The sequence below is a fragment of the Misgurnus anguillicaudatus genome, chromosome 8 (assembly GCF_027580225.2).
Source record: "Misgurnus anguillicaudatus chromosome 8, ASM2758022v2, whole genome shotgun sequence".
Classification (NCBI taxonomy): Eukaryota; Metazoa; Chordata; class Actinopteri; order Cypriniformes; family Cobitidae; genus Misgurnus; species Misgurnus anguillicaudatus.
The window spans coordinates 44,422,922-44,448,952 of NC_073344.2; the positions used below are offsets into that span (position 1 = coordinate 44,422,922).

Here is a 26,031-nt window from a genome sequence, read left to right on the forward strand (position 1 = left end):
AAATCATGCGATTAATCTAGATTAATTTTTTTAATCTATTGACAGCCCTAATATATATATATATATATATATATATATATATATATATATATATATATATATATATATATATATATAAATGCATCGTCAGTTTTGTCTTTGGTAATCACTTGAAAGACAGTTTTGATCACTTTATCAGAAAGTTGTTTGTGTGTGCTGCTTGTGAAAGTAAATTAAAGTTACCCATTTGTACCTGGTCTGACCCCCTCCCAACCCATGCAGACAAACATAGATATGATTCGACTATGGAAAGATTCAACAATTCTGATTTGAATATGTAAATCCTTAGTCGAGGACACCCCTAGTATTTATCAGAAAACATTTTTTCTTGTCACTGTTTTAGTTATAAGTTATGTTTTGTGTTAATATTATTCTTTTTATGTTGCATATATTTCTAAGGTTGATTAAAGGCGGAGTCCATGATGTTTGAAAGCCAATGTTGATATTTGAAATCACATAAACAAACACGCCCCTACCCCAATAGAATCTGGACCTTCTGTTGATAGACCCACCTCACACATACGCAACCCGGTATTTGATTTGATTTGATTGGCTATAAGTGTGTTTTGGTAGTCGGCCCGTCTCCTTTTCCAAACCGTTTTTCAAACATTGTGGACTCCGCCTTTAATTTGATATAATGAAGAATAGTTTAATCTACATCAACGTGTCATTTTCTAAAATAAATATTTTTCTGATTTCAAATTTATGTTAATAAGTCAGAAACGTCTCTGCTGTGTCCTGCTGACAGGTGCGGTGGGCGTGTGAAGCAGGTGACGCCAACAAGGGTCCCTGAAGGTTAGAACGTCTCACTTAAGTTCTCATCGCAAACTTTGGAGGCTTCCACCATGAAAGACCGAGTGCTCACCTTTCAAGGTCTCATGCTTATAAGGTTGCAGCCCTTTAATTAGGACAATTTGAGGGTATGCTTTGATGTCACTTTTCACGTGACCACGCTCGCCCGGTTGAGTGGCAAAACGTCCAACAAAATGGCTGGTTTTCATAGTGACTGCTGCGAAAATGCCAGTAAAACTGACTATTATCAGCATAAATTTAATTTAGTTGGACTTGATAGTAGAGGTGGACAACACTTCGTTACATTAGTTACATTTTCCAACTATCTTTGCTTTATTAGGGTGTTTGTCTTGGGAAAAATTTTACTTTACTACATTCTAAAGCATAGTATTATACTGTGTATTCTTTAATATTGCACTTTAAAATTTATTTAATACCTAATTACATTAAAATTGTGTACTTTTACTTGAGTAAAACTATGTTTATGTATTTAAATATTAAATGTTAAACAAAAACTTGTATTGTTGATGAAATATAATAGATAGGGGTAACAATACACTAACCTCACGGTTCCATCTGTATCTCGTTGCTGGGCTTGCGATACCATACATATCACAGTTTTTAAGCAAATTAAAAAAAGTAACTTATTTAAATTTCAGATTAATTTTCATAATATTAACAATCTTAGCAACTTTTTGTTGTACATAAAACCTAAATTTTAACATTTTAAGGCTTAACTGAACCTTCTGTACTGCAAATCTGTCACTGAAAAAAGGGAAATTTTACATAAAATTAAGGGACTGAACTGGGACATTGTTAGACATAAAGCTCTACTGGGGCACAGGCTTCTACACAATGTCCTTTGCTTAACCCACTATTCCTACATTTATTGAATTATCATGTTTAGTGATGGGACGATTACCGGTTTCACAGTTAACCACGATAAAATGTCCTGACGGTTTGTATTATCGTTTAAAATTAAATTATCATTACAACTGTGTTTGATTATCATGATTTTGAAAACTGGCGGTAAATCCTGTCTAGCCAGTGTAATGATACGCATGAGGCGGAAGCAAATGCAGGTGAAATATAAACAATGTTTATTGAATGTAAACAAAGAGAGAGTATTCAGAGTCAATGTGGAAGTAATCCAGTCCGGTGTTGTGGTGGGCAATGGTGACGATGACTACGGTGGAAGTTGATGCTTTGAGTGCAACGTTGGTGGAGTGGTGAGCAGTGGTAAAATCCAGGCTGACACGGAACATCCACACGAAGACGACGACGACAATACACATCCAACTGAAACACGTAATCCAAAGCACACGAAACAACCAAGCAACACGGAGACTGAGCAAACATAAGAATCTGGCAGGGAACAGAAAGTCAGGTGAGTATATATGGAGATGATGTAATGATGAACAGCTGGAGCGAGACAATCAACACACAGGTGAATGGGATTGCTCTAACGAGCACATGGCAGGGGTAAGTGAACAACACACACACACAAACATGACACGGAGGAAAACAATGGATTTTCCTACCGTGACAGTACCCCCTCCCCTAGGAACGCCCCTCGACGTTCCCAGCCTGCTTTACCTGTTGATTGTAATCATCAATAAGGCGGTGATCCAGTATGTCCCGAGCAGGAACCCACCTTCTCTCCTCCGGACCGTAACTTTCCCAATCCACCAAGTACTGAAATCCGCGTCCCCTCCGTCTGGAGTCCAGAATACGGTTAACCGAATATGTGGTCTCCCCATTAACGATACGAGGTGGAGGGGGAACCGGGGCAGGCGGATTAAGGCGGGAAAAAAATCACCGGTTTAATTTTGGAAACATGAAAGACGGGGTGAACCCTCCTGTACGCAGGAGGAAGGCTAAGACGCACTGTTACCGGATTAATGATTTTGGTAACAGAAAACGGGCCAATAAATTTGGGAGCAAGCTTATTCGAAACGGAACGCATCGGAATGTTCTGGGTTGAAAGCCACACTCTTTGACCGACGACGTATCGGGGAGGCTTTGACCGGTGGCGATCGGCCTTAGCCTTGGTGCGCGACCTCGCCTGGAGCAAGGCTCTGCGAGCCCTGGTCCAGGTGCGGTGACACCTCTGGACTAGTGCGTGTGCGGAGGGGACCGACACCTCGGACTCAGTACTGACAAAATTAGGTGGTTGGTAACCTAAACTACACTTAAATGGAGACATGCCCGTAGATGACACTGGCAGAGAATTGTGTGCGTACTCCACAATTGAGAGTTCCTGACACCAGGACGAAGGATTCTTGGAAACCAGACATCGCAACACCCTTTCGACGTCCTGATTGGCTCGCTCGGTTTGACTGTTGCTCTGGGGATGAAACCCGGACGAAAGGCTAACAGTCGCCCCTAGCAATTTGCAGAATTCTCGCCAAAATTTGGACACGAACTGGGGACCCCTGTCAGAGACCACGTCTGTCGGGAGGCCATGTATACGGAAGACGTGGTCAATGACAGCTACCGCTGTTTCCTTGGCTGATGGTAATTTGGGCAAGGGAATGAAATGAGTCGCCTTCGAGAACCGGTCCACTACGGTCAAAATCACCGTATTACCCTTAGAGGGTGGGAGGGCGGTAATGAAATCTAGCGATATGTGGGACCAGGGTCTCGAAGGGACAGACAGCGGTAAAAGTAACCCATCTGGAGGACGATTGGAAGTCTTACCAACAGCGCAAACCGAACAAGCCAAGACGAAGTCGTGGACGTCACGAGCCATACCAGGCCATCAAAATCGTTGTTTGACTAGAAACCTAGTTCCACTAACCCCTGGGTGACAAGCAACACTGGAACCATGACCCCACTGGAGGACGTCTGACCGTAACCCTTCCGGCACAAACAAACGGTTCGGTGGGCAACGAGCCGGGGGCGTTACCCCTTCTAAGGCTGTTAACACCTTCGATTTGACCTCCCATCTGAGCGCGGAGATAATGATTTTCTCCGGTAAAATGGGCTCGGGAGTAGCAGTACGATCGGAACGCTCAAAAAGACGGGATAAAGCATCGGTTTGATGTTTTTGGAACCCGGCCGGTAAGAAAGTGTAAAATCGAAACGACCGAAAAACAATGCCCACCGAGCCTGCCTGGAGTTAAGTCTTTTGGCGGTTCTAATGTATTCGAGATTCTTATGGTCCGTCCATACAATGAAAGGTACACCCGACCCTTCAAGCCAGTGACGCCATTCTTCCAGTGCTAGCTTGACTGCCAACAACTCTCGATTGCCAATGTCATAGTTAACTTCCGCAGGAGATAAACGATGAGAATAATACGCGCAAGGATGCACCATTCCGTCTGAGGATGCGCGCTGGGACAACACTGCTCCTACCCCCACCTCTGACGCCTCGACCTCCACTATGAATTGACGTGAACGATCAGGGGTAACGAGAATGGGAGCTGAAACAAAGCAGCTTTTCAGTTTGGCAAACGCAGCCTCAACCCATGCAGAAAATGATCCCACTGCGCCTCCTCGTTCCACCTGCACTCCGCCGCCAGGGTCCGGAAGTCGATGGCATAGTCCGAGACCGACCGCTCCCCCTGCCTGAGATCTGTGAGGAGACGGGCGGCCTCCTTCCTGGCGACGGAGCGATTGAAAACCCTCTTCATCTCTTCGGAAAGCGAGGCGAACGAGGAGCAACAGTTGTCCTTGTTTTCCCATACCGCCGTCCCCCAGAGGGCAGCCTTGCCTGTGAGTAGGGAGAGAGTGAAGGCCACTTTCGTCTCTTCGAGGAGAAATGACTGGGGCTGTTGGGCGAAATGCAAGGAACAATGAGAGAGAAAAGTACGGCAATAGTTGGGCTCACCAGAATACTCGGTTCCGGGTTGAAACTACCCCCTGGAGGTGATGATGATGCGGGCGGTATGGGTGGCGCAGTGAGAGGCGTGATGTTATGAGATCGCTGAGAGAGCTCGGAAACCTTCGCCACCATTGCCTGGACGGCCTTCCGCATGTCTTCAATGGCTATATCCTGATGATCCAAACGGGCCAGAGATCGCTGGAGAAACTCCTCCAAAGCGGACCTTGGTTGATCTCCTGCTGCTTCCATGTTGGCCAGATTCTTCTGTAATGATACGCATGAGGCGGAAGCAAATGCAGGTAAAATATAAACAATGTTTATTGAATGTAAACAAAGAGAGAGTATTCAGAGTCAATGCGGAAGTAATCCAGTCCGGTGTTGTGGTGGGCAATGGTGACGATGACTACGGTGGAAGTTGATGCTTTGAGTGCGACGTTGGTGGAGTGGTGAGCAGTGGTGAAATCCAGGCTGACACGGAACATCCACACAAAGACGACGACGACAATACACATCCAACTGAAACACGTAATCCAAAGCACACGAAACAACCAAGCAACACGGAGACTGAGCAAACATAAGAATCTGGCAGGGAACAGAAAGTCAGGTGAGTATATATGGAGATGATGTAATGATGAACAGCTGGAGCGAGACAATCAACACACAGGTGAATGGGATTGCTCTAACGAGCATATGGCAGGGGTAAGTGAACAACAGACACACACAAACATGACACGGAGGAAAACAATGGATTTTCCTACTGTGACAGCCAGAGTCAGTTTGAAGCAGGCATGCACATGCAACATAGTTTATTGCACAAGAAGGCATTTAAGCGATAATGTATTCTATTCATTCACGGTAAACTTATTAAACATTTCCATCTCATTTGAAAGGAATAGTCTACCCTTTTGCGATATTAAACTATGTTATCACCTCAACTTAGACAAATTAATACATATCTATCTTTTGTCAATGTGTGCACTGTACAGCGCGTCTTGAATGTGTTAGCATTTAGCTTAGACCCATTCATTCCTATGGTACCAAACAGGGAAGCCACCAAACACTTCCGTGTTTTCCCTATTTAAAGACTGTTACATGAGGAGCTATACCAGTAAGTTTGGTGCCACAAAATACAACTTTTTTTTGTACCATAGGAATGAATGGGGCTAGGCTAAATGCTAACACATTCACAACGTGCTGTACAGTGCACACATTGAAAAAAGATAGCTATCACTGCATGAAAAGTGGAATTTTCGTCAGAATGTGTCAATGTAGATTGACGTGAAACTCCAAGTTTACGACTGCGCACGACAGTTTGCAGGCAACATTAAAAACTGTTGTAAATTGTCAGAAATTGACGTGGTCCTTGCTTGGAAGTTGTCCCCCCTTCCCCTAATTCTAGGGGAGGCTTTACCATGTAAATGAACATGCTGTGAGCTATACAAATGCAAATCAGGGAAGCAGCTGGGGGAGTTTTACTCAGGTGACATTCTGAGAGGTTTTAAACTTTGATTTTAAGAAAATCTCTGGTATCAGTATAGCCAAATTACAGAGTCTTAAATTTTAGCTTGAATTAATTCATTTTTAAAGTATGCTACACTGTTAACCCAGATATTGTCTTAATGATATAAACATCACTTAATATTTTGAGTTTTGGACATATTCTTAAAAAATCTTAGTTCATTTAACTTTTAAGCATATAAAATTAATTAAACTAAAACATTCAAGTGAATGAACTTTATCAGTACATGTTGTAAGGAATACCCATAATCCTTTGTCCCTGAATATAATGATTATTTAAGTTTTTTACAGAATTAAGAACTGATAAGAACTTTAACTACTTAAATATTTGTTAAAATGTCAGAGGTTTATGCTCTTATATTATTCATGTTGTAAATTATAAATTACCATTTTTGTAACTGAAAGTCACTGTTCAGGTGATCAGTGTTTATTGACATAAACAGCACATTGTATTCTATTTTTCTCCACAGTACTGACAACTGTTGTCAAAAACACAGTTTTGTGTGGGTTTCAGGGGAAAATCAAGTTTATTCAATGACTGACTTAGTCATGAGTTTTGTGTTACAATACCATTTATAACACTAAGAGAATTATAAATATAAAAGTATAATAATTATAAAAAATATTATAAAAATAGAAAATATTTAAACTCAGTTAACTAAGCGGAGATGTTGGACAGAGTAATTCAAAATTAACTTAAAATTAAGTTTAATGCACTTTCTGAATAATATTGTAATTATTAGAAATTTTAAGTTAAATATACTTGTTTTAGTTCACATTACTTAATTTTTTAGTGCAACCAAGTTTGTTCCAATTTTATTATACGGGCTAGTACAAAGTATATTTAAGTTCAATGTTCATAATTTTTCAAAATATCTTCTTTTGTGTTCATCAAAAAAAAAAGAAATTCATACAGGTTTAGAACAACATGAGGATGAGTAAATGATGACAAATTTTCATTTTAAAGTGAACTATCCCTTTAAGTAGATTCAATTTGTCTAGGCTAACAGTGTAGATTAATTACTCTGCATGTCATTAGCAATAACCACTATTAGGTAAAAAAAGATACACACAACAATTTATTTCAACAATTTTAATAGTTTTAATCAGGCTAAAATTGTACATTCTATGCAAACAACATGTCAAAACAACAAAATGTCTGTCCAGATGGGGATGAAGGAAGGAAACTTGTGCAATTACATCACAGCTCAAATACTGTGCATAGTGGCATGACTACAGTGACCTTTTCTTTGGTCTTGCTTAAATGCACAGTGGATGTGTTAACCACACATCTCCCAGCAATGCGCTCAACAGGCAGAAATGATGCTGGGTATGACAAGTCTGTTCCCTGACGCGCCCAAACTTCTATTGGCTTTCCATAAAAATGTCTGTCCGGATGGGGATGAAGCCAGGAAACTTGTGCAATTACATGTTTGATTGCAGTACCTTTTGAGACAACATTAACAACTATAAACTGCTTTATAATGGCTGGTCGTAGTTCGGCTAGAGGGTCAATGATGGGTTCCTCAAAACTGTTTGTGTTTCCACACCACTTAGCATATACATATGCTGACCTTTCTGCTCTAGATCCATCAATTGAGTAAGTTACATTCAGACATGTTACCCGTTTGCATGTCATGGCAAAACGGTCAACGTCAGTGACACAAGGGTACATCTGGTGATACATTGTCAATATTGCATGTCTGTCAGGCTCATCCAAGATTGTCTGGTGGAATGGAGACAGAGGCACCACTGTGCAGTTTTCAAAGAGAAGTCTTTCTGCTGACACCAAAACACTGTGTTTCACATAAAGCATATCAGCTGTGTCATTGCATGACAAAGTCCCAACCATTTGTTTTCCTAAAATACTGCCAAATTCAGCACCATATTCACATGTCCATGGCATACGAAGTTGTTGGCCCTGCAGAAATTGCCTCATAATCTGGACTTCAATTGCCCTGTTGTTGTTATTAAACTTTCCCAGTATTCCATTAAAACGCTCGAATGAAAAACACCAAAAAGAATAAACAGGTCCATAATCCAACACGCACTCTTTCAAATGAAGATGTAGATGCATGTTGGGGGTGCAGTGCAATGGGCCAAAGAGTTCGACAAATTTTGAGAGAAATGTCTGCAGGTATCGATCTGCTACTTCCAGTCTATTGATGGATATGACTCTGGAGCAGAGTATGATACAAGCCTGCACAAAGTCAAACCACATGTCATAGTGTCTGTTGTTGATAAGCCCCTTCAGACAAAACAGTGAGTAAATGGTTGTCCAGTTTTTCCACTGATCTGCTGTAAATCCTGTAAAGCCAGATGAAATTCTTAAGGGAATTCTTCCAACCTCATAAGGTACTTTGATGCTTTCCACTCTAGCTTGAACTTCATCAAGGCTTTTTGTTGTTAAAATTCCCAATTCTGTCCACAGTCTGAATACATGTCTTGCGGTACCAAGGAGAAGGTTGTGCATTGGATCTATGACGACAAATCTGATGGCATCATAGTAACTCAAGCGGAAAAGTTCTGACCATCTCGCTCCATACTCGCGTTCAATTCTTTTCTGTTCTGCCTTTGTCTTTGCCCGTTTGGATAATCCAGCATAGTATATGTGATCCTTTGACGTGCGTGGCTCCCATGAAAACCTCTCAAATCCTGAGTAGTCCATATTTTCACCAAATTCCTTCTTGCTAAACGTCTTCAAACACTTGTGGCATCCTGCAAATGTAAATTAAATGCAATATGTTACACACACACATATATTTATATTTGATTCATATATGATTTATTTATAACATTTACATTTATAGTTATGTATAGTAAAGACTGTTTGAATATTTAAATTACCTCTGTATGCTCCATGTCCAACAAAGCCTCCACATTTTCGAGTTGCGGGGATATCTGATGAAAGACAAAGCAGAGCTGCTCTGTAAACCTGATTTCCTAAAAAAGAGTTGTCTTCCAGAATCACACCATGCCAAAGTTCTTGAAGCTCATCAACTAAGGGGTCTAAGAAAGCATTTATGTTTAGCGATGGCTCTTTTGGTCCAGGTATTAGTCCAACGAGAATCATATTTTCTTCCTTAAAACGGTCTTCACGAGGTAGATTCAAAATGACCAAGTAGATGGCTCCGACTGAATAAGGTGCATATTTGAAAGGTTGGAACCAGTCCACATTCAGCATCAAGGCCAAATTATTTGGCTCTGCTAAAAAAGGCTCTCCATTCACATACTGGTAATCCTGCCATACTTGTCCATCATATACATCTCCTAACACACCCTTTGGCATTTCCCGCTTTCGCCATTCTTCTAATTTCTCTTCAAATCCAGGTCTTTTAACAAGTCCTCCCAGAGACTGCACAACACTCTTGTAACAGTAAGAACGTATTGGATGGACATTCTCTTCACTGCTCAAATATGTAGCCTTGCATAGCAAGGCAGAGCCACATTTCTTCCTTAATGCAGACCTCTGCTGTGGGTGATTGTAGAATGGGATGTGACCACAAGTCCTGCAAACCTTTGTACCATCCCGTCTGAGCTCATAGGTCTCAGTAAGCATGTACACTGTCATACATTTTGGACAAACCACATACTGTAAGAAGTCGTCACGGAGTATACCAGTCCATTTCCTCAAGGAGCATAAAGTCTTTGGAATGTTGCTTGAAAAGGCAGTGAGGGTATTAGCACAGAGAACATTTCCAATTATCCACATGAACTGTTTGATGCACAGAAGAAGTGATGTGATGGCATTGTCAGAAATCTTGAAGGTTGATTGCCATGACAAAAGCATCATGGCTAAAAGTTTCATCAACAAGTGTTCTGGTTTTTCACTTCTGGACTGATCACTTCCATGCTCCTCCCCATCTTGTATGTGAGGATATGCTTCACTTTGCTCCTCAGCAAGGATTTCCCCCTCTTCATCCACAAAGTCATCCTATGGAAATGTAAAGGACATATTTAAAACATATGCAATGCACATACTCATCACCACCATTAAACCATTAGATATTGAAAAGCCCATCGTTAATATGGTCATTTGAGATTGAAAAGCCCATCATGAATATGTCCATTAGAGATTGAAAAGCCCATCAGGAATATGGCCATTACAGATTGAAAAGCCCATCGTTAATATGGCCATTAGATATTGAAAAGCCCATCATGAATATGGCCATTAGAGATTGAAAAGCCCATCAGGAATATGGCCATTACAGATTGAAAAGCCCATCGTTAATATGGCCATTAGATATTGAAAAGCCCATCATGAATATGGCCATTAGAGATTGAAAAGCCCATCATGAATACAGCCATTAAAAATTAAAAAGCCCATCAGGAATCTGGCCATTACAGATTGAAAAGCCCATCAATAATATGGCCATTAGAGATTGAAAAGCCCATCATGAATATGGCCATTTGAGATTGAAATGCCGATCGTTTATATGGTCATTTTAGATTTAAAAAGAACATAATTAATATGGTCATTACTCATCAATATGGCCATTTGAGTATGAAAAGATTTTAAAACTGTAGTTGGAAAAGATCATGTGCATCTCAAACAGCTAGCTTTAGTCAAATGAACCAGATAAGTACTTTGTGGGAACTTCATCCACTTAAACTTTATTTTAGGAATTTTTTATACTTTATAAAGTGTGTTTATACTTTAGTTGCTTTCATTAGTTAACTAACAGAAATTTGAGAGTCGAGAACAATCATGTGGGTGAAACATGTTAGGTTTTCCCGTTTCAGCTCTGGATCAGCATGTATTGAACTTTATACTAGTATATCCAAACGTAATTTCATGCTTACCACACAACAGGAGATGTCTTCATCATCTTGCATTGACTCTGAATCGCTGGAGTCCAGAAAAAGATGAATGCTTTGGTCATCTGCTGTTTCGTCTGAAAAACAACAAGATACCGTTATGCATTAAAACGCGATATTCCTATTTAATTATAAATTACTATTACAATAACAACAACAGTGAAAATCGACACAATTAACGAGGGGTCTCCAACCTTTTTGTTAGCAAGTGCTACCACAATGGATAAAACATGCTGGAGGGCTACTTTTTGATATAGTATATTCAAAACTTATTTTACTTGTTGATATGTTTTAGTACCGTTTAAAATATGTTAACATATATGTAAACCAAGCAGAGCTAATATATAAAAATATCTAATTATGCTCACCGTTGTCTGAACTGATATTCGCTGGGTGCATTTCTTCAAATTCTTCAATCACTTCCTTTTCTTGGTCCGCGGAGTGCATTTCACTTTCACCAATCTCTCCAATTCCAGTAAAGTTATCGTCCGGGTCTTTACACATTGACGGGTCATCACTCACAGCGGGTTCATGACTGGACAGCAGCAGGATCTGTACGTTATCTGGCGTAGCCCGTTTGGATTTTTTCTCCCAAACTCCATTTTTGAAAAAGCGCTTTCTGTGGTCAAAATACTGTGTGTGACACAGTTCAGTGTTGCAATGTTCACAGAAGCGGCGAGGTCGTTTCTTCAGTCTTGGGACTTCCATCTTTCAACTGACAGCACACCGTGTTGATATCACAACAGAGCTTCAGACACCCCGCGCCGCGCTTGTTTATATCATATACGCATGCGCGCACGTCTCGCGAGTTCTTCCTTATAACAATAACCTCGCATGTGATTGGAGGAGCCAGACGAGATTGTCGCCTTCGTCCAATCACGTGCGAGGTCACCGCCTATGACTCATACAGCGGTACAAGACGAGCATATAACAGATGTTTGGTGTTTGTTCTCAAACATTTTTCTACATTTCCTGTGTTTTTGCTACTTTGCGCTTTCGTGAGATCTACAATGGCAGGACGGCGTCTAGCCTTCAGCTCTCCTTCCACTCCGCTGCATGGACGCGACCAACCCGTTTCATCCAGTCCGCTGACCGATGAGAAGAAACTGCTGAATGCTTTGAGTGGACTGTCTCGTCAGATTACTCTGCTTACTTCCAATGTGAATGAGCAGTTTGCCGCAGTAAACTCCAGGTTGCTGTCCATAGAGGATAGGTTGGCTGCTTTGGAGTTGAAAAACTGTAACGTTACTGTGGAAGAAAATAACTGCAAGAAGAAAAGACGGGTGCACAATCCCAAGATTGCGGTAAGAATAACTTTATGTATAAGCATATTTTTAAGTAGCCAAAGCTAAAAGTAACGTTAGCAGAACCAGTGTTTGTTTTATAACTTATAGGTTTTTTGTATTGTAATTTTCAGGAGGCTGTACGGCGTCTTCATAATTCTGAGGCAAACTGCAGGCGCTATGAACCAGAGCAAGGGTAACGTAACGTTATGACTTAAATAATGTTTTTATTCTTGTATAAGGAAATAGATACGTTGATAGATCCGAGCTTAAACCCGCACATTTTGTTTCCACAGACTAACGTCGCCTCACAACGAGGCCGTGACCTCCTATTTGCTTGGGGCTATTTCAGCAAGTCCAGATTTAACTGCCGAGAGTGACGACATTGTTTGTAAGTATAACTTCCCAGTAAAACTAATGTATTTCCTCATTTCTTGTTTAATTGTACCGTGACTGTTTTTATCTATACCAGTTGCATTTAATTGTTTTCCAGCTGCATGTAAGACGTATTATGAGTCTGTACGCCGGAGCTTCAGATACAAACAACCAGAACTCGCATTGAAAAGCCCATCGTTAATATGGTCATTTGAGATTGAAAAGCCCATCATGAATATGTCCATTAGAGATTGAAAAGCCCATCAGGAATATGGCCATTACAGATTGAAAAGCCCATCGTTAATATGGCCATTAGATATTGAAAAGCCCATCATGAATATGGCCATTAGAGATTGAAAAGCCCATCAGGAATATGGCCATTACAGATTGAAAAGCCCATCGTTAATATGGCCATTAGATATTGAAAAGCCCATCATGAATATGGCCATTAGAGATTGAAAAGCCCATCATGAATACAGCCATTAAAAATTAAAAACCCCATCAGGAATCTGGCCATTACAGATTGAAAAGCCCATCAATAATATGGCCATTAGAGATTGAAAAGCCCATCATGAATATGGCCATTTGAGATTGAAAAGCCGATCGTTTATATGGTCATTTTAGATTTAAAAAGAACATAATTAATATGGTCATTACTCATCAATATGGCCATTTGAGTATGAAAAGATTTTAAAACTGTAGTTGGAAAAGATCATGTGCATCTCAAACAGCTAGCTTTAGTCAAATGAACCAGATAAGTACTTTGTGGGAACTTCATCCACTTAAACTTTATTTTAGGAATTTTTTATACTTTATAAAGTGTGTTTATACTTTAGTTGCTTTCATTAGTTAACTAACAGAAATTTGAGAGTCGAGAACAATCATGTGGGTGAAACATGTTAGGTTTTCCCGTTTCAGCTCTGGATCAGCATGTATTGAACTTTATACTAGTATATCCAAACGTAATTTCATGCTTACCACACAACAGGAGATGTCTTCATCATCTTGCATTGACTCTGAATCGCTGGAGTCCAGAAAAAGATGAATGCTTTGGTCATCTGCTGTTTCGTCTGAAAAACAACAAGATACCGTTATGCATTAAAACGCGATATTCCTATTTAATTATAAATTACTATTACAATAACAACAACAGTGAAAATCGACACAATTAACGAGGGGTCTCCAACCTTTTTGTTAGCAAGTGCTACCACAATGGATAAAACATGCTGGAGGGCTACTTTTTGATATAGTATATTCAAAACTTATTTTACTTGTTGATATGTTTTAGTACCGTTTAAAATATGTTAACATATATGTAAACCAAGCAGAGCTAATATATAAAAATATGTAATTATGCTCACCGTTGTCTGAACTGATATTCGCTGGGTGCATTTCTTCAAATTCTTCAATCACTTCCTTTTCTTGGTCCGCGGAGTGCATTTCACTTTCACCAATCTCTCCAATTCCAGTAAAGTTATCGTCCGGGTCTTTACACATTGACGGGTCATCACTCACAGCGGGTTCATGACTGGACAGCAGCAGGATCTGTACGTTATCTGGCGTAGCCCGTTTGGATTTTTTCTCCCAAACTCCATTTTTGAAAAAGCGCTTTCTGTGGTCAAAATACTGTGTGTGACACAGTTCAGTGTTGCAATGTTCACAGAAGCGGCGAGGTCGTTTCTTCAGTCTTGGGACTTCCATCTTTCAACTGACAGCACACCGTGTTGATATCACAACAGAGCTTCAGACACCCCGCGCCGCGCTTGTTTATATCATATACGCATGCGCGCACGTCTCGCGAGTTCTTCCTTATAACAATAACCTCGCATGTGATTGGAGGAGCCAGACGAGATTGTCGCCTTCGTCCAATCACGTGCGAGGTCACCGCCTATGACTCATACAGCGGTACAAGACGAGCATATAACAGATGTTTGGTGTTTGTTCTCAAACATTTTTCTACATTTCCTGTGTTTTTGCTACTTTGCGCTTTCGTGAGATCTACAATGGCAGGACGGCGTCTAGCCTTCAGCTCTCCTTCCACTCCGCTGCATGGACGCGACCAACCCGTTTCATCCAGTCCGCTGACCGATGAGAAGAAACTGCTGAATGCTTTGAGTGGACTGTCTCGTCAGATTACTCTGCTTACTTCCAATGTGAATGAGCAGTTTGCCGCAGTAAACTCCAGGTTGCTGTCCATAGAGGATAGGTTGGCTGCTTTGGAGTTGAAAAACTGTAACGTTACTGTGGAAGAAAATAACTGCAAGAAGAAAAGACGGGTGCACAATCCCAAGATTGCGGTAAGAATAACTTTATGTATAAGCATATTTTTAAGTAGCCAAAGCTAAAAGTAACGTTAGCAGAACCAGTGTTTGTTTTATAACTTATAGGTTTTTTGTATTGTAATTTTCAGGAGGCTGTACGGCGTCTTCATAATTCTGAGGCAAACTGCAGGCGCTATGAACCAGAGCAAGGGTAACGTAACGTTATGACTTAAATAATGTTTTTATTCTTGTATAAGGAAATAGATACGTTGATAGATCCGAGCTTAAACCCGCACATTTTGTTTCCACAGACTAACGTCGCCTCACAACGAGGCCGTGACCTCCTATTTGCTTGGGGCTATTTCAGCAAGTCCAGATTTAACTGCCGAGAGTGACGACATTGTTTGTAAGTATAACTTCCCAGTAAAACTAATGTATTTCCTCATTTCTTGTTTAATTGTACCGTGACTGTTTTTATCTATACCAGTTGCATTTAATTGTTTTCCAGCTGCATGTAAGACGTATTATGAGTCTGTACGCCGGAGCTTCAGATACAAACAACCAGAACTCGCATCGCAGGCGGAAAATGCGAAAAGTTTGGCTCGGAGTCGATCCAGAAGAAAAAGGGTAAGATTTATTATATTAGATCAGTTTTTTGTCAATGTGAGTATTTTTCAGGTCACTTATTTGTCTTTATTGATTGTATTACAGTTGCTGGAAGTGAGACGAAGTGTGCTGGCTGAGGATGAGATGGACATTTGGAAGTGCGCCACCATAGATCTCATATCTGATGAGGAAGACGGCATTGTTGGCGGGGTGTCTGGATGGATTGTGCGGCCACCGCCCTCTCGCAGCCTGGAACTTTCCGAGCTCTGTGCCACGCTGCAATTCAGATTAGAGGCGATACCAAAGTACAGGGCAACTCACCATATACGCCTGAAAAAGTGACACTTTTCCCCAACGTTTTAGAGTTGTTGCTTTTTCGGCAACTCACCATATACGCCTGCAAAAGTGACTATTTTTTTCAACGTTTTTGAATTTTTTTTTCAATACTTTGATCACTTTAAAAAAGATTTTTATGGATCTTTCATGAATGTCTCGCACTTTTTGACGTGTTTGGAGGAGACCATAAGAGACATTATGCTGCTTTGTACATAGTTGTGTGTTTCCATTTAAAGCTCTTTCTTTGACTTAATAGATGTGTGTTTAGAAACAAAGCTCTTTCTTTGACTTAATAGATGTGTGTTTATAAATAAAGCTCTTTCTTTGACTTAAAAGATGTGTGTTTATAAATAAAGCTCTTTCTTTGAATAAACAGCTGTGTGTGTTTTCTCTTATATTCCTTGATGGTGTGAATATTGTATTACATGACATTAATATATAATAAATTATTATAACAAATTATATATTTATTATTATTGGGGGTTTACATTTATAATGAGCCAGGATGCCCAATAACCCCCCTCTTTAGAGTAACGGCTCGACTTGAATTTACTCACTCGGTATTGGCTGAAGCCACTACTTTTAAACAAGAAAAATCCCTTGTGATTGGTTTGAAGTGATCTGCCAACCATTCACGGGGGATTTTACTTGTTTAAAAGTAGTGGCTTCAGCCAATACTGAGTGAGTACATTCAAGTGGGCTGTTACTCTAGTTTCGCTGCCATTCACATGCTAATTAGGTCAGAGACGCTCTACCTGGCCGGCAGAGGTTGCGCTGCTATTCATATGCTAATTAGAGGCATAGCACCCGCGCCGGGCTCTTCACCTACGTCATGGTTCGTTTACGACAATTTGTGACAGACAAACGCGACGCTCGCTGCCTGTAAATTGAGGAAAGCTGCCGAAAATTAGGGAGATTTTCGGGAGCCTACAGGCGCTTACGGGGTCGAAAATCCTACTTTTCATGCAGTGTATGTATTAATTCGTCTAGGTTGAGGTAATAATTAATATTTAATATGGCAAAAGGGTAGACTATTCCTTTAACAAAACCATGATAATATTGATAACCGTGATAACTTTTCTGGTTTGCGTGTGTGCGTTAACGAATGCGATTACATAATAATATAATGACACACACACACACACACATTCGTAGATCTGGTTTGCCTGCATGTGTGTGTGAAATGTGTAGCTCTTGACTTATGCTTTGCAAAAGAACAATGCAAAAGACAAATGCACTTGACTAAATTCCTAGGTGTCTAAAAAGTCAAAGTCAAACATCATTTGAATGATGTAACTTTAATGTTACAGTATTCACTTCACATTTAGTGTGCAAAGGTTGCTTGGTGTTCAGTAATAATAAATCTGTATTAAATGCCACCACTAATTATTAACCATTAAACATGTTTTGACCAATGGTGAATCTCATTTGTGTGCCCTATTATTACCATGCATATAACCAAATATTTTTAAGAACATAAAATTCCTCATAATCTATGTCACTTATTTTTACTTTCAAAGTGCACCACATTTATGTATTTACATTTAAATGCACAAAGTGACTGAATTTGTACGTCTGATCATGGTTTACTTTGCGGCATATAGTATAAGATGACAAAAAGTTTAACAAAAAGTTTTTAGTTTTTTGCCATATTTAGTGAGTTACCTTTATATAGGTGTTTCAAATAGCCCATCATAATCTGTAGTTTGAGCCTGTCAGGTGTTAATAGCGATGGCAGATACATTACTAGTTAGTTTCAACAACGTGTCTGCCTGCAAAAATTTTCAACCTCAGAATTTTTTTTTGCTTTAACCCCTGCAAATGATAGAAGTGATTGTGATAGACCTTTGCTATAAGTGGCTAATTATCAGTCTAAGCTGAATTAGCATATCACAGGTATAATAGGTCTCTGTTGGCATATTTTGTCATTTGTTCAAGACAGGAAAATTGGACCACGGCATCTTTCCCAGAAATGGCTAGCCCTGCTAAGATCCCAAAGAAGGGTGAAGATGCGGTCGAAGGGTTCATTTATAACGTTTCACCCAGAAGGCAGAGTCGCAACATTTCTCCATATTTTACTGCTGTTATTCAGAGCGCCAGGACAGAGTACCATAGAGTTGTTGTTTTTTCTATGGAAAAGCAAGCAATCTTCAGTCAAGCCGAAAAGAATGGAAATGCTGTAAGGCTGCGCAATGTCAGGCGCAGTATAAGTAAGTAGCCTAGTTCTTTTTATAGAAAAGCCTCACTGATGTGTTGTCGTTCAGTGCTGGATTGCCTGTGGGCTCTGTTTTAATAAAACTGTTTTGATTTTCCTACAGGCTTTTCTGATCCAGATGGATTTGATGTCTTGTGCTCTCGCATGACGAGCGTGGAAGTGACCAGTCTTTCGTTTATGCGATCCGTGCCCGTAAGCTGCAAAGCAATGACAATAGCGGAGGTGAAAGCGCTTGGTCCAAAGCAGAAGGTATGAATTGCAAAGGTGACTTTTCCCGACTGCTTTATTTGTAGTCGTAATGGACAGAAAAGTAATGTTGTGTTTGTGGTGTGTTTAGGTGGGAGAGGTCCATGGAAAGATTAGAGTGCATGGATGTGTAAATAAAGTGGTGAGCGTAAACGGCATGGACTGTGAACTTAAGGAGGTGTGGATCTGTGACAGGACAGGAAAAATAAAGGTGACATTGTGGGACAGGTTTGTCAACTCGGCGGAGGTCGGCAACTCTTACAACTTCAGGAACCTATGCACGCGAGAGAGAGATGGGTGTATCTGTCTATGTACTGGTCCATCCAGCACCATAGATCAGATTGCTGATCTGGAGGTGGAGGAGGGAATTGCAGTGATTATTCAAAGGAAATGTTCTAGCTGTCAGTATAAGCAGAGGGAGTTCGTAGAGAAGTCCACAATACACCGGTGTGATGCTGCAAGATGAAGCAGGAGTCCCTTCGTTTCTCTGCTTCTTTTGGAGGGAAAGCTATTGTCTCCAGTGACGGCAGAGATGAGAGTGTGGTGTTGACCAGCTCGGCCCTGTCCACCTATCTGCGCGGCGCTGGCCTGACCAATTTGTCAAAAGACTCAGAGGCAATTGAGGATCACTTTCTACAGTCCCTTTTTCCCTGCCTTTGACCTCAAAGTGAACCTGGACGGTTTCCTTCTGTCCATTGAGGCAACTCGTCCTTGTGAAGTTGGCTCGTTGGAGGCAGCGGCTCATGCTCTCAGCGCGGAAGACAGGTGTAATAGTGATGCAGAAGGCGGGGCACAGCTTACAGAGGAAGGGAACGTGGTTGTGGAAGAAGGCAACGCAGTTATGATATCTGGTTCGGAGACTTAAAATACAGATGTTGATTTCACCTTCGGTTGTACAGAAGGCAACGCAGTTCTGATATCTGGTTTGGAGGCTTAAAATACAGATGTTGATTTCACCTTCGGTTGTGGATTTCCATTAATATTTTTTCTTTTTTAAAAACAAGTGTTTTACGTGTTCATCAAACGTTTATTAAACCTTTAAAAAAAATAAACAAATTCATTTGATCCTATTTGTATTGTCTGTATTGCATTATAAGACACTATTTTAAAACACCACAAATTACACGCAGTGTCGTGTGATTATCGTGCAATAGATACGCCAAATTCCGCTTTTGGGTGCATATGATACGCTAGTCCTTCCCATTCACTTAAATGGCGAATCGTTTCGTGTCATTTTATTTATTGTTTTCTCATTTGTTTTCTGTTTTTTTACCATTGTCGCTTGGGTTTAGGATTAGAACAACTTTTTGTTAAATAAAAATGACATCCTAAAGCAAACCCCATCTCTAACCCCAACTCCAAGCGACCATGGCTTAAATATAAACAAAAACATGGAGAAACCTGTATATTAACTCATTCACCGCCAGCCTTTTTGAGAAAAGTTGCCCACCTGCATTTTTGTGATTTTTACAAAATTTTCACAAAATTCCTTGCAGGAAAAATTATTTTCTATAAATATATAAACATACAAATTATATCAAATTAAAGAACACACCCTCTGCTTTCAAACAAGCAATAAACAAACAAACAAACAAACAAACAAAATGGGGAAAAAACGTTTCATTATATATTTAGTTTTTCTACTTAATTTAACCACTGAAATATGGATATTTCTCTTCAAAAACACAACATTTTGAGCAAAAAGCTTAAAAAATTGCGTTTTTGTAAAGAAATTTATGTTAGAGATCAGACTCAGAATGACTATCAAACATAAAGAGAGTTAAAATAAAACGTTATATTTTTTTAACTTCCGTTTTTGATAAATTCGTTAAAAGCGGTATTACACTTTCACTTTGAAATTCGTCCAGAAAGGCATACTTATTAGTTAAATATGAACTCATAAATGACGAGATAACTCGTCAATGGCGGTGAATGAGTTAAATAACCTGCTTAAACAAATCTGAAATCTAACCCTAACCCAAAGCAAAAATGGTTTAAAAAACAGAAAACAAATGAGAAAACAATAAATAAAACGACACGAAACGATTCGCCATATAAGTGAATGGGAAGGACTGGCCTATCATATGCACGCAAAAGCGGAATTTAACGTATCTATTGCACGATAATCACACTGCTTTTCATTTGTACGCATCTTGGTGAGAATGGGTAGCCTAAACACAGGATTACATTGCACCGACCAGCTCAATTAAAACTAAACACTAATTACACCATTTCTCATTTGTCGCATAAAAGCATATTGGCCATTACGAGAATAATGCATATTGATTTTAAGGTATAGTCAGGAGGCCAAAACTGATATTAAAACTTTGTCGGACACTTTTTGGTACAAGCATACAACCTATCCAGTATTAATATTTAACCCCTCAACATGTGTTCTAGCCAGGTTGTCAGCTTAGTAAATGTTTTTTTGACCATCTTAACATTATATTCTTAAAAGTGGTAAAATCGGATCCCCCCCAAAGTGCTTCCATTTTCTATGTCCTACTGTAATTTTGGGCAAATGTGCAATATAATCCAATTTATGTGCAAGCATGATCATTAAAAAATAATAATCAATAAATACCACAAGAGTACCACACCACATTGGGCACTGTTGTGTCAGCCTAGCTGAGGCCAAAACTGATATTAAAACTTTGTCGGACACTTTTTGGTACAAGCATACAACCTATCCAGTATTAATATTTAATCCCTCAACATGTGTTCTAGCCAGGTTGTCAGCTTAGTAAATGTTTTTTTGACCATTTTAACATTATATTCTTAAAAGTGGTAAAATCAGATCCCCCCCAAAGTGCTTCCATTTTCTATGTCCTACTGTAATTTTGGGCAAATGTGCAATATAATCCAATTTATGTGCAAGCATGATCATTAAAAAATAATAATCAATAAATACCACAAGAGTACCACACCACATTGGGCACTGTTGTGTCAGCCTAGCTGTGATTTGGCATGAGGCAGCAGATCCAGAGAAGATGATCACAGCAGAGTCAACAGTCTGAACCAAACTTTCTAATCATGATGGTAAATGGACGGCATTTATATAGCGCTGTTAACAGACCTATGGCCATCCAAAGCGCTTTACAATTAGCCTCACATTCACCCATTCACTCACACATTCATACACTGACAGCTCGTCGGGAGCAGCTGGGGTTAGGTGTCTTGCTCAAGGACACCTCGACACTTGGTCCAGTGGAGCCGGGGATTGAAACACCAACCTTCCGGTTTGTAGACAACCTACATGAACCACTAGGCCACTGCCGCCCGATGATGATGAAAAAGTGGCAATGGCACATGAAGAACAGTTTGTCTGCAAACCAGGGCTTTGAACAGGTTTTTTCCCAATTGGTTCGTTCTGAACAGAAGCAGTATTTTAACGTTTCCGGTTTTCGGTTCTACCCTAAAACTGACGTTCCTGAACCGGTTAGAGCAAAAAAAAATGAAGTTCCCGAACAGGTTAATAACGTTCCATGTCAGCTGTGGGACATACAAATAAGTATGCTGATCATTAGGACATTAACCTTCTGGGGTCCGACCATTTTGGGACACTGTCAGAGGTTCTGACATGCTCTTACATTTGGTCTTTTTTCAGTTGCTTTAAACATATTAATGGCAAGTGTCTTATACCACTGCGTTCAGCACAAACTGGGCTAAAATATTATATGAGTTATATGTATGTACATGTTTGTATTTTTGAGAGAAAAATGTTTATGCGTGGTTTTTAAAAAAGCAAAAATTTTAAGTCACTGATATAAGTCCACAAAACACATACTAAACATGTTTTAACAAGACTTTTCTAAACAGAATCTAATCGTCAATAGTTTTCTCATTAAAATGATGTGAAAATCATTCTGCTTACTCATTCACATAAACCAGTATATTGATTTAGAAATTGTAAGACAGTTTTTGTTTAGAGGGGCCGTATGCGAGAAAGGATTGATTTACAGCTAGCAAACAAAGGCTCGCATAATGAGCTGCATAATGAGGCAGGAATGTTGGGAACTACAGTAAAGAATGTGAGGACAAATGTATACATGTTTGTTTGAGGTTTATTAAGAAGTTAACAATATAATCAAAATAGAAATGAAGGTCAGTAGGACATTTTCAGTTTATTTAGAAACAAATTCAATTCAAAAACTTAACTTGTATAAGAAACTGATAAACAACAGAGCTGGTCATGTGGCTAATGTTACCATATAACTTTATGTCCAAAAAGTGTTTTTCCACTTCATAGTTTCTGTACTGATGAGAGGGATGCAGACCTGTAAGAGAGTTATGGACAGCTGTTAGCATAAATTGTCCACAGAAATATCCTTACATATATAACTGATGGGTAAATATCACTGATAGTACATTCATATAAACTATCATGTACACAAACTAAATTCAGAACATCTCAGATAAACATCTGCAGTGATTAGTTATATAAAAAGCTGTTTTCAGATGCCCATCCCCTTATCGTCTAGCTTCTGTTTTAAACGAGTTTCTGTAAGCGTGTATGAACTTTAAAAACACATTGCATATGGCGGCCATGTGCGCGGGCTCGCGTCTCCGTGTAACGCGGCACTCATAAAAACGGTGTCGCGTGTAAAGCGCAATGTATGGAATTGCCTTGCATGTAAACAATATGGAATCATTTTACAGCAAATCCCGCAGTGCAGCATTACTCAAAGTTGCCATGAAGGATACGAAAGTGAATAACTGTGTCTAACACTGTACAACATGTAACAGATATCCGCCATTACGGGAGGTCACGCGTACTCGTTTGTAAATAAGCATGTAAACATGGAATCATATTACAGCACACACTTAAAAGATACAGCAGTTCAGGCTTACTGAAAGTTGCCATGAAGGATATAAGTGAATAACTGTGTTTAACACTGTGCAGCATGCAACAGTGAAATCCGCCATTACGTGAGATTGCGTCCTCGTTTGTAAATAAGCATGTATACATGGAATCATATTACATCACACACTTAAAAGATACAGCAGTGCAGGCTTACTGAAAGTTGCCATGAAGGATATAAGTGAATAACTGTGTTTAACACTGTACAGCATGCAACAGTGAAATCTGCCATTACGTGAGATTGCGTCCTCGTTTGTAAATAAGCATGCAAACATGGAATCATATTACATCACACACTTAAAAGATACAGCAGTGCAGGCTTACTGAAAGTTGCCATGAAGGATATAAGTGAATAACTGTGTTTAACATTGTACAGCATACAACAGTGAAATCCGCCATTACGTGAGATCGCTTCCTCGTTTGTAAACAATGCAAAACTTTTTCAATCCGAAGCGTGCCGTCTGCTGATGCTTACTGTGCGTAGGCTGAACTGCACAAGCCATGAGCATATTACATGATAGCAAATATAAATAGTATAAATTAACTGTTACTTACTTCCAATATCCTCCTCCAGTGCGTCCTCCATTGTTCTTCTTAGGTAACGATAAAGATAAATGCTTCCTCAATGTCCAGACATAAATAAAGATCTTCCTCACGTGTGTATGTATAAAGTTTAAAATCCAGACATGCGGTAAAGTCTTTAAATCTGAACTTAAATCAAACTTTACTTTTTAATGTTCGAGGTGCTCTTCATTACCATGTATTACTACTAACTAGTTACTAACCCCTAACCCCAAAGAAGTGAGAGAACAGTTATGTTAGGATAGAATTATTAACCATAGTGATATGTCAATTAAATATAGTATGTGTTACAACCTGGTTCATTAATGAAGTCAAATAGCACCATAGACCACCATCTACAGTTCTACATTTCGACTTGACATTAAAGTTTTATAACTTGTGCATCATTGCACTGTCTCTCCCTACAAGCTTTAAACTTGGCTTGACTCATTCCCATAGATTCTGACACTTCAGCAGACATCCCATGAGTGTTTGCTTTCATTTGATACTATTTTTAAGTATTACCTATAGGTGTCTTCTAACAAAAAAATAGGGTGACAGCTTGTACCAAAACATGTCCGCAAAAGTCTTAACGGAAGCCCTTTTCAGAATTGGCCCCCTGACTAGTATTTCTTCTCTGTATATTCATTATCTTTAGCAAAATAAATTACTGCCGTGGCCATTGTTTAACCATATTTTTAGCACCATTATTTTGTGGTAACTATAGGTTTAACTATAGGAAGCATGTTTTTTGTTTAACTGTAGTTACATGGTTAATTTTCTTAAGGTAACAAACATCAATACATAATCTGCTTATATATCAAATTATTCATAAATATATTTTTTACGTTGTTGGCTGCAAATGCAATATGTAGGCCTTATAAGATGTCTTAACAATTTTGGCCTGTTTCAGCACACGAACGTAGGCTATATATAGGATATATAGTATATATATAGTAAATGTTATTTATGCAGATTTTTTATAGGCTACATATTACACACACAAACAAAAAACACACAAAAAAAGAAAGAAAAAGCAAAAATAAAGAGGGCAATAAGTCAGACATTTCGAGCTGAATTCCAAACCAGTCACATTACTATCTAACCATCTGCGCTACTCACCTGACCAACGGTGAGCTCGAACTGTTTCACTGCAGAAGCTGCCTTGAAGGCTCCGGTTAAGGACTTTCATTGGTCATTTTTGTGAACCAATCAAATTTCTTTCTGCCCCTGAGATCATGTATAAGTAAAACTCCTATCTGAACTGGTTTGGGGAAAAAAAATCACGCGTGATACACGCACGCAATTTAAGCCACAACTGCAATGAAATCGTCCTTCAGCCCAGCGCCGTTTGTCATACAGCTTAACTCAAAGCAGGGGAGCAGATGTGTATTCAAGGAAGCTGGTATGTATATTCCCCCCATGTGTGCGCATTAAAACTGGTAGAAGGTTGACTGAACTAACTCTTATCAGATGTTTTAGAACCGACATGATTAGGATAAGCAAATGTTGGTTTAATCAACCAAAAGTTCAGTGTTTCGATAATGGCTAGTCAACCCCGGCAACCAAGGCCGTATTTTTCAAATACAGAGGACATCCCCGCCAAACACAAAAAATGACACTTGAGAAATAAATTTGCTTCTGAAAGAAAGATGCTCTGCCTCTCATCAGAGTAGTGGCTTCTGCATTTATATAATGCAGAGTCATTGGCTGCAAAGTTTGAGCCTTTGTATACAGCAGTGTTTCTCAAACTTTTTCAGCCCAAGGACCACTTTATCTTCCAATTTTTTCTGAGGACCACCTGACAGAATCCGACTCTAACACGCCCCCCAAAAAAACAACAAAATAGGAAGGATAAGCTAAATTTAAGTTTATTATGCAACTGTTTTAAGTCAAAAACACATTTTTTTAACACAAATGCAATGCTATGTTCAGAAATGATTATATGAATTTTATTTCATTTGAAAAAGTAAATGTGAAATGAGTTGCAGCTTAATATGAACAACAAACTGCACATGTGAAAAAAAACTGCAATTAAACATATTGTAACAGCCAAGGTCCCACTTAATGTCATTCCAAAGAGCCATTAGTTTAAAACTGAGGTGGTGGGTATGAAGTTTATAGTTGTAACAATAGTAACAATAAAAAGCTAAGAAAATGTTCCCCTAAATGTCCAAAATCACTGAAATTACATGGATTTTACACATGAAACAAAAACTCAGTGGATGCTTGATCATTTCTTTTGACTCCTCTTTGGTTTAGCCACCGATCCATTTTTACGTTATTAAAACAAA

The 26,031-nt window shown here is 39.4% G+C and overlaps 3 protein-coding genes across 3 annotated transcripts; 2 read left to right on the top strand and 1 right to left on the bottom strand.

Annotated features, from left to right (window-relative positions):
* Positions 1–6,001: 6,001 nt before the first annotated feature.
* Positions 6,002–11,701, bottom strand: LOC141365928 (uncharacterized). The gene is made up of 4 exons (XM_073870943.1): positions 11,362–11,701; positions 10,979–11,070; positions 9,023–10,109; positions 6,002–8,893 (listed from the first exon to the last, which is right to left on the bottom strand). Exons 1-4 carry the CDS (start codon positions 11,699–11,701, stop codon positions 7,377–7,379), a joined length of 3,036 nt encoding a protein of 1,011 aa, XP_073727044.1. The 3' UTR covers positions 6,002–7,376.
* Positions 11,702–14,654: 2,953 nt separating this feature from the next.
* LOC141365929 (uncharacterized) lies at positions 14,655–16,149 on the top strand. The gene is made up of 5 exons (XM_073870944.1): positions 14,655–14,948; positions 15,062–15,123; positions 15,224–15,318; positions 15,421–15,539; positions 15,624–16,149. The coding sequence occupies exons 1-5, from the start codon at positions 14,655–14,657 to the stop codon at positions 15,858–15,860; spliced, it is 807 nt and encodes a 268-aa protein (XP_073727045.1). The 3' UTR covers positions 15,861–16,149.
* Positions 16,150–16,831: 682 nt separating this feature from the next.
* LOC141365602 (uncharacterized) lies at positions 16,832–20,252 on the top strand. Its single transcript, XM_073870079.1, has 3 exons — positions 16,832–18,064; positions 18,173–18,318; positions 18,407–20,252. Exons 1-3 carry the CDS (start codon positions 17,827–17,829, stop codon positions 18,779–18,781), a joined length of 759 nt encoding a protein of 252 aa, XP_073726180.1. The 5' UTR covers positions 16,832–17,826; the 3' UTR covers positions 18,782–20,252.
* Positions 20,253–26,031: the final 5,779 nt, after the last annotated feature.

Coding starts and splice junctions, on each gene's coding strand:
- LOC141365602 (XM_073870079.1), top strand. CDS start 17,827: ATGGCTAGCCCTGCTAAGATCCCAAAGAAGGGTGAAGATGCGGTCGAA. Junction 18,065..18,172: donor CAATGTCAGGCGCAGTATAA/GTAAGTAGCCTA, acceptor ATTTTCCTACAG/GCTTTTCTGATCCAGATGGA. Junction 18,319..18,406: donor CGCTTGGTCCAAAGCAGAAG/GTATGAATTGCA, acceptor TGGTGTGTTTAG/GTGGGAGAGGTCCATGGAAA.
- LOC141365928 (XM_073870943.1), bottom strand. CDS start 11,701: ATGGAAGTCCCAAGACTGAAGAAACGACCTCGCCGCTTCTGTGAACAT. Junction 11,071..11,361: donor GAATATCAGTTCAGACAACG/GTGAGCATAATT, acceptor GTTGTTTTTCAG/ACGAAACAGCAGATGACCAA. Junction 10,110..10,978: donor AAGACATCTCCTGTTGTGTG/GTAAGCATGAAA, acceptor ACATTTCCATAG/GATGACTTTGTGGATGAAGA.
- LOC141365929 (XM_073870944.1), top strand. CDS start 14,655: ATGGCAGGACGGCGTCTAGCCTTCAGCTCTCCTTCCACTCCGCTGCAT. Junction 14,949..15,061: donor TGCACAATCCCAAGATTGCG/GTAAGAATAACT, acceptor TGTAATTTTCAG/GAGGCTGTACGGCGTCTTCA. Junction 15,319..15,420: donor CGAGAGTGACGACATTGTTT/GTAAGTATAACT, acceptor ATTGTTTTCCAG/CTGCATGTAAGACGTATTAT.